This window comes from Nicotiana tomentosiformis, chromosome 11, assembly GCF_000390325.3.
Source record: "Nicotiana tomentosiformis chromosome 11, ASM39032v3, whole genome shotgun sequence".
In the NCBI taxonomy this organism is placed as follows: Eukaryota; Viridiplantae; Streptophyta; class Magnoliopsida; order Solanales; family Solanaceae; genus Nicotiana; species Nicotiana tomentosiformis.
In genome coordinates, this window is record NC_090822.1 from 34,406,247 (window position 1) to 34,413,662 (window position 7,416).

Below are 7,416 nucleotides of genomic sequence, written 5' to 3' on the forward strand. Positions count from 1 at the left end.
CAGCCAAGATAATTGACCGGGCTTTATTACTGGCGTCCCACACCATAGGAGGGTTAGCACAGACCTAAGCAATACACAAAGCAGTATATACACATTCAAATCTTTCAATTTATTATTTGATAATAGTGGCGTCCGAGCCAGCTTGGCAAACCTAGACTATTCCATCGGATACATGTCTCCCTCCCACGAGTACAGTGTAACTTTACCAACCAAGGCTTGAGCAAATACGAACAAACCATCTAGCTTGCAAAATCTTTCAAATTAATTTCCATTATATAAAAGGAGAAACGAATAAGGAGCAGAGTACCATAGTTATAAATCAAATAAAATGAATGACACCACCTTATAAATTTGAGAAATTTGAGATCTTCCCTTTGCTAAGAGAATAAACTAAAGCGCTAAAGAAAAAAGACTAGATAGAGTAACTGTATGATGCAGTACTCTCCTGGCAAAGAACGCGAACTTGAACCAAACTTTACTATTATTTCTGGATGCTCCTCTCCAATTTAAGGTGATAGTAGCAATAACTTCAGTAATCTTTTATTTATCTACAAGTAACAGTTCTGGTTTTGAGAAACTATGAGGAACAAAATTGTGCATCACCGACTTCCACGCGTCGCAGGAGGGAGAGGTTGAACAGAAGCTAGAGGGTTCACTTGGTACGAGAATGCAAGTTGCCAGAAGTCGACCAAAGCCTTCTTTGTAGATGAAGCTTGTCTTTTAAGAACACTAATAATAGCAAGACAGAAAAAAAATCAGTGAGATAAATAATAATAGGCCTGAATATCATGTTGTTGACGAACAATTTATGTCTAACATAAGCCAAGTCCAAGCATGTACTAACCTAGCATTCGCAAACTTAAATTTGCCTGAAAGGATGGCAGAAAGTACCGATACAAATGCAATATGCCCAATTGAACATCTCACACGGCATTCCAGGAATCGCAACAATTTTATTAGAGAGTTTTTGATTGATTTAGTAAACTTAAAGGCAGGTAGATGTGAGTTCTACTATGGTATCAGATTCTCATAGACCCACAGGTATAAGTAGCTCTGCTAGAGAGGTGTAATCGCATCATGCTTGCACGGTTTTTGCTTGCTACTTATGTGCATATGGTGACAAAACCAGATGATTCTTAGAACTGATGTAAATAAAAGAACTTAAACCATAAAAGCAAAGGTTCTCCATGACCACGTGCAATATGAAGAACTAGAATGACACAGCCAACCCCATAAACCAAGAGACGTCTCTCACGTGAACAATGTTTTCTAACTTCTAAATCTGATGATTCCATTACATAAATGTTAACTCGTACATGTTTATATAGATAAACAACCTCTATGCATATGTCTTTATGTACAGTTTCACATAAATACTAAATAATCAAATAAGTATACCAGTGCTTACTGTAAGGTGAATTTGACTTTAATCCAACATCAACAATGAGCTTTAGAAGACTAAGAATCAATTTTAGTTGTTTCAAGATAATGAAGGGAATTTGATATGACCACTAGAATTAGTTATAATATTATGCAAGTGATAGGAGCAAAAGATCCTTCAATGCACAAGCCGGGCATTAGATTCGCTTTATCCTATAAAATGTCCATGAGTCATGAGAGAGATTGGTAGATTATACACGATATACTGTGCTATCAGATGAAGAAAATCGTAAATATGAGCAAGTGCTTCTTTATCTAGCAGAAAGTGGAGACAGATTATATTACCTCCATAAAGAGGCTTGTTTTCTCCGCACCGCATAGTACACAAGTGCTGCCAAAAAACCAAGAAAGATGCTTCCATTTGATAAGACCAAGCGACTGCTTCCAAACTTCAAAGTGACAGTACGGAACCACCAAAATGGAGTTCTCTGTCTCGTTAACTCCATAATTGCTTGTTTCGTGATCTCTCCCTTAGACTGGTCTTGGCGTTCCAAAAATTTTGCTGTTCCTTTGCATGATTTTTCTTCAATCAGGGAAGTGGAATCAGTTGAATATTCATCTACTTGGACCGGTAATGCAGAGGACTGTGAAGAACTGCCAAGCTTCAAAGTGTTCATGGAGTGCAACCGCCTCAAAAGATCCTGGAATACAGAGTAAGAATTAAAAAGTTACCAAGCTATAAGTTACTAAGTTACAAACCAGCTAAACCATCAATCTCATAAAGAGAGCCAAGCAAAACACATCAAAGGTTACTCCGACAGACTGTACATTGAACAACTGTTATAAGCATATATTTTGTCCTTTCTCCTTCGACAAAGACTAAACTCACAAAATTAGGGCCTATTAGACTATATACTCAACCATAAACCCCCAAGAAACTTCAACTCATAGTACTAAGAACCTCAACAACAGATTTTTACGACAACAAAGTTTATTACGGGAATCACAAAGTGATTCCAAGTGATGCTCAAAGTGGAGTGGCGGTAGACACAAAAGAAACAAAGAATTTATATTTGATCATTGTTTACTAGAATGAAGCAAGAAAACTTATTACTTGCCTGCCTCTTCTCCTCAGGTAGGGCAGCTTTGTCAACCCAAGAGATAGCAAAATCTAGATTTTCCAGAATCCTCCCCAAAAAAGTCATCACATAGAGCTCAACAATTTCCAGGTACTTATCAACTCCTAGGGAAATCTGATTGCTAAATTCTTCCGAGCAAGGTACATCAGCTTCCACACTTTCTAGAGTATAATACTTCCCATCAACATATCTCCACTTCCTAAGGAACTCCTCTAGAATTTCTTGAACTTCAGAAGAAGGGACATCTGGTATCTGGAGACACACCCTGGAAGGAAGTTTTGAGTCATTTCTATATCAAAGAGCGGAACTTTTCTAAACATGTTAAGAGGAAAATGGAAGTTATGAGGAGCAACCTTGCAATAATAACAGGTCCCAGAACGAGAGGGATCGTGAATTCTTTTTCATTTACTTTGGATAGACGGGATATTGGGGAGTACATTATTTTAGGTTCAGGATCTCAAAACCAAAAGAAACATGTCAAAGCAAAGAGTGCGATCTCCATTTTTACAGTACAGGCATTCTTATACTTTGTGACATTCATACAAAATCCAATTATGGCAACTAATACGAAAAACATGAATGATAAGCAGCATAAAATTGAGAACAGTTTGGATTCTAACTCTTGATTGCCAAACTTTTTTTATAAGAAATCATCTCATCCGACCACAAAGTTGAAATGCATCAAATTCACACCTGACTGCCCAACCTTATTAAAAGGAAAAGAAATCATCTCACTCGACAACAAAGTTGAGAAATATCAAACTCACGAGGATGACCACCCATGCTACAGGAAGAAGTGCAATGACTACGGAAATCGCATATCTAAGAAAAGATGTACCCAGTAAGGAAAACTTGGGCAGGAATAGCTGTGACTGAACCAAATAGCACTTTCAGCTGCTTCAGTATATCTACTGTCCTGTCAAACACAAAAACCATAGTTAGTGGAATTGAAGGACATTCGAAACATTTCTCTAATGAATCAAAGCAGCAGGATTACCACATCGAGAAACAGTTCAAGATGAGAAAGCAGTTCATGGGTCTGACTGATAGTATTCGACATACTTTGGCCTTTCAAAAGTACACATACATCAAAGCAACCCTATATTAAGCATTTCAGAGGTACTCATTCATCCAAGCAATAGCAGAATATAGAACTCAACGTCCATCTACTAAAACAAATTTCAATATAAACTCTGTGAATTCAACTCAGCTGGAGAACCATAAATTCATTTAGTTGACGGAGTTTGTAACAGCTAATGATGAAGCAATTTCCAATTCTAAACATTTAATGCCCCAAACTCAACGACGTCACATGCTCACATCCTAACTAACCCAACTAAGTCATGTCGTCTTTGACCCTAAAACTCAAGCCAAAGTTATACTTAAAAATCTTAAACAAGTCTTAATTATCCGATATTACACTAATAGAATAACAACAAGCAGCTGCTCGCAGGGATTTGCTCTAGTGATAAGAGCACACACAGTTTGTGATGTGTGGGTTAGGCAAATGTCATGGGTTTGAACCTTGCCGCAGAAAAGCCTGTTATTTTAAGTGGTGACAAAAGCTTCGTAATTATGCGGAGAATGGTAGAGTGACGGGCTCCTTATCAACAGAGTTTCAAACCGTGCGCCACCGGCTCTCGTTTATTAAAAAACAACAACAGCTGATATAAGAATGAAAATGGCATAAACAAGTACCTTCCCAACTCTTTGGAGGACTGCACCAAAACCATGCCAGCTGATTCCAGCATATCACTTAATTCGCAATTGTCTTCAACAAATTCACTAGTTTTACCACTTCTCTCAACCAATCGCTCTATAATTGAGGAGGACAAAGATTCTGCTTCTTGGAACATACAACACATCATATATCTGCAAATTTTTAGAATTTTCTTTTAAAAGTAAAACCCAATTCAGCATGACAATTGAAAAAACAATTTACAGTAACCCGAATGACGAAATTGCTGCTTAGTGAATTAAGGATAAATCTGTTAGTAATAATATAATAAAAGAAGAGATTTTGCTCGATAATAAGCCAAAAATAAAACAAAAGGAGAGAGATAAAGAATAGTAAAGGGTACCTTTCTGAAAGTTCAATTTGTTCCCAAGCCGGAGAAGTTGCAGCGTCCATGGCCATTGCTCTTTCCTCTCTTGGCTTAGATTCGGTGTGTTTGCAAGTTGTTTTTGACACACACTACGAGAGAAACGAACTGCCCTCTTTATTTCATATCAGAGCAAATAGACGGTGTTTTTATTTGGTGAAGAAACGTAATTACTTTAAAAATAATAATAATAATAATAATAATAATAATAATAATAATAATAAAAAGGATAGGCAAAAGCTGAACTAGATCTAATTTGTGAAAGATGATGTTATATAAAGATAACTGATTTACTCTTTAATCATAAAATTTGTACAATTTTTAACTACAAATCAAATAAAACAAAACTCAAGTTTTTTATTTGAATAAATTTAAATTTTTTCCTCAACATTTAAAAACTTATTATTTATTTTTATTAAAAAGTTAATCTATCTATATATGATAAATTACTGTTACAAATTATAAAAGTGAGAAGACTCCAAGTAAAACATTGATAAACCAACATGTCCATATAAAGTTGATGGGCCTTTTGCCCTTAAAATTGCATTTTTTGACATTAATATTAATATACAAAGAATGTAAAAGTATTTTATAATAACTAATCGTCAAATCTGCAAGGTAGAGAAAAATAATATTGATAATAATATGAAATAAAGGAATATTCTAAAAATCATCTATTAGCATGTCACTTAAAATAATCTAAACTTCTATTATATCTAGTCCCACAATATATATTCTCCAACACCCACGGTTCAATCCCACCAAAATAAAATAGGGGGATTTGCAGTCGTACCCTATATTTGTGTCACCTTTTAACATGTATCCTAATTTTAAAAATTATTGATTTGGTAGTCATCTCACAAAAAATCCGTAATAATATAACAATTACACCCCTTACAAAAGATATAAAACGATCTCCTCATCTTCTCTCAACAACTTTATCAAAAAATTAGAAACTTGTCCAGATTCATCTTAAGAATCACACTTGCATGAAGTTGTTTCACCTTGGGGCTAAAACTTCAACTTCATGTTAATGTAGCATGAAGTTATTTCACGTTGAAGCTAAAACTTCATGCTAATATAGCATGAAGTTATTTCACATTGAAGCTAAAACTTCAAGCTAATGCATGCTGAAGTTATTTATCCTGCAGTCTACAGTTTTGTCATGAGTTTTATCCGAAACTTCAGTCTAAACATGATGAATTTATTTAGTTCATTTGCTAAATTTTCAGACTAAACATGCTTAAGTTATTTAGTTCATTTGCTAAAATTTTAAACTAAACATGCTTAAGTTATTTAGTTCATTTGCTAAAACTTCAAACTAAACATGCTTAAGTTATTTAGTTCATTTGCTAAAATTTAAGACTAATCATGCTTAAGTTTTTTAGTTCATTTGCTAAAATTTCAAATTAAACATGCTTAAGTTATTTAGTTCATTTGCTAAAACTTAAGACTAATCATGCTTACGTTTTTTTTAGTTAATTTGCTAAAATTTCACACTAAACATGCTTAAATTTTTTAGTTCATTTGCTAAAATTTCACACTAAACATGCTTAAGTTTTTGTCTTGCAGTATGTAATTTTCTAATGAGTTTTTGCTAATGCATGTTGAAGTTATTTAGTTCATTTGCTAAAACTTCATACTAAACATGCTTAAGTTATTTAGTTCATTTGCTAAAACTTAAAACTAAACATGCTTAAGTTTTTTAGTCCATTTGCTAAATTTTCAGACTAATGCATGTTGAAGTTATTTAGTTCATTTGCTAAAATTTCATACAAAAATATGCTAAAGTTTTGTCCTGCAGTCTATAGTTTTGTCAATAATATTTTATTAAAGAAGGGCAAAATCGTCTTTTCAAAACGCTTTTAACAAAAAAAAATAGGCACAAATACAAACGAAAAAATAAAACAGTTAAAAAAGGACGACCAAATAGGGCGCCCCATACAATTTTTACAATAAAATATTACAAAAGATTGCAAAAGAAACACTGAATTAGGCAACACACAACCTCTCAAAAGCAACCAAAACAACATGCGTCTCACAATATGTTCTTAAGGGAACCACATACGCCAATAACAACCCAAGTTTTTGTCAAAAAATCATAATTTGTTGTGAAAAAACTAAGGCTGTCCAACGGGACCGTCCTGTCCCGTCCCGTCCCGGTCCTGTCCCATCTCACTTAATTTTAAATGGGATGGGCCCATGTTAAACGGGACACGGGATGGGATGGGATGGCCATTTCGTCCCGTCCCGTCTCGTCCCGTCCCGCATGTCCCGTCCCGTCTCATCTCATCCCGTCCCGCGTCCTTCTTTTGTTTTTTTGAATTCTAGCCGTTGGACAACGGCTCCAATTGCTTACTAAATTTTAGAAAAATTTTATTATGATACAAAACAATTTTCTGATATATATTATCCTACTGTTACACAAATATTATGGTATATTTGTGGAATTTCTGTTGTATTTGGTAAGTATAAAACTAATCCAACTAATGCACCGGCCATTAATGAAATAATTATAAAATTTTAAAAGTATTTTTTCCATATTCCCCAAGTTTATTTAATTTCTACTATACTTAACCCATCTTTAAACCTAAGAGGTGCAAAGAGATTTGTTCATAAAATTTATGAGAATTTAGCAATTCAAGAAAATGAACAATCATCTCTCGAAGACTGCCAAGCTAACATATACTCTTATGTTAGATCAATATTTGATAAATATAAATCTATGGAAACAACAGGTGGTGAAACTGCTCCTTCTACTTCTAAGTCTAGAGTAGAAGTTCTATGGGAAGATA

The 7,416-nt window shown here is 34.5% G+C and overlaps 1 protein-coding gene across 2 annotated transcripts; it reads right to left on the reverse strand.

Annotated features, from left to right (window-relative positions):
• Positions 1-240: 240 nt before the first annotated feature.
• Positions 241-4,747, reverse strand: LOC104104355 (protein APEM9). 2 transcript variants are annotated; one of them, XM_009612420.4, is made up of 6 exons: positions 4,601-4,747; positions 4,218-4,391; positions 3,358-3,435; positions 2,499-2,784; positions 1,726-2,081; positions 241-729 (listed from the first exon to the last, which is right to left on the reverse strand). In XM_009612420.4, the coding sequence occupies exons 1-6, from the start codon at positions 4,654-4,656 to the stop codon at positions 600-602; spliced, it is 1,080 nt and encodes a 359-aa protein (XP_009610715.1). In that variant the 5' UTR covers positions 4,657-4,747; the 3' UTR covers positions 241-599. The 2 variants fall into 2 exon arrangements, with proteins under 2 accessions (XP_009610715.1, XP_009610716.1); XM_009612421.4 differs by having other exon boundaries at positions 4,218-4,411; positions 4,601-4,744.
• Between the last annotated feature and the right edge of the window lie 2,669 nt (positions 4,748-7,416).

What these genes read in the sequence shown, in the direction of transcription:
- LOC104104355 (XM_009612420.4), bottom strand. Translation starts at nt 4,656, where the DNA reads ATGGCCATGGACGCTGCAACTTCTCCGGCTTGGGAACAAATTGAACTT. An exon ending in CAAATTGAACTTTCAGAAAG is followed by an intron (nt 4,392 to 4,600) that starts GTACCCTTTACT and finishes AAAAATTTGCAG; the next exon opens with ATATATGATGTGTTGTATGT. An exon ending in GCCCAAGTTTTCCTTACTGG is followed by an intron (nt 2,785 to 3,357) that starts GTACATCTTTTC and finishes ACTTCCTTCCAG; the next exon opens with GGTGTGTCTCCAGATACCAG.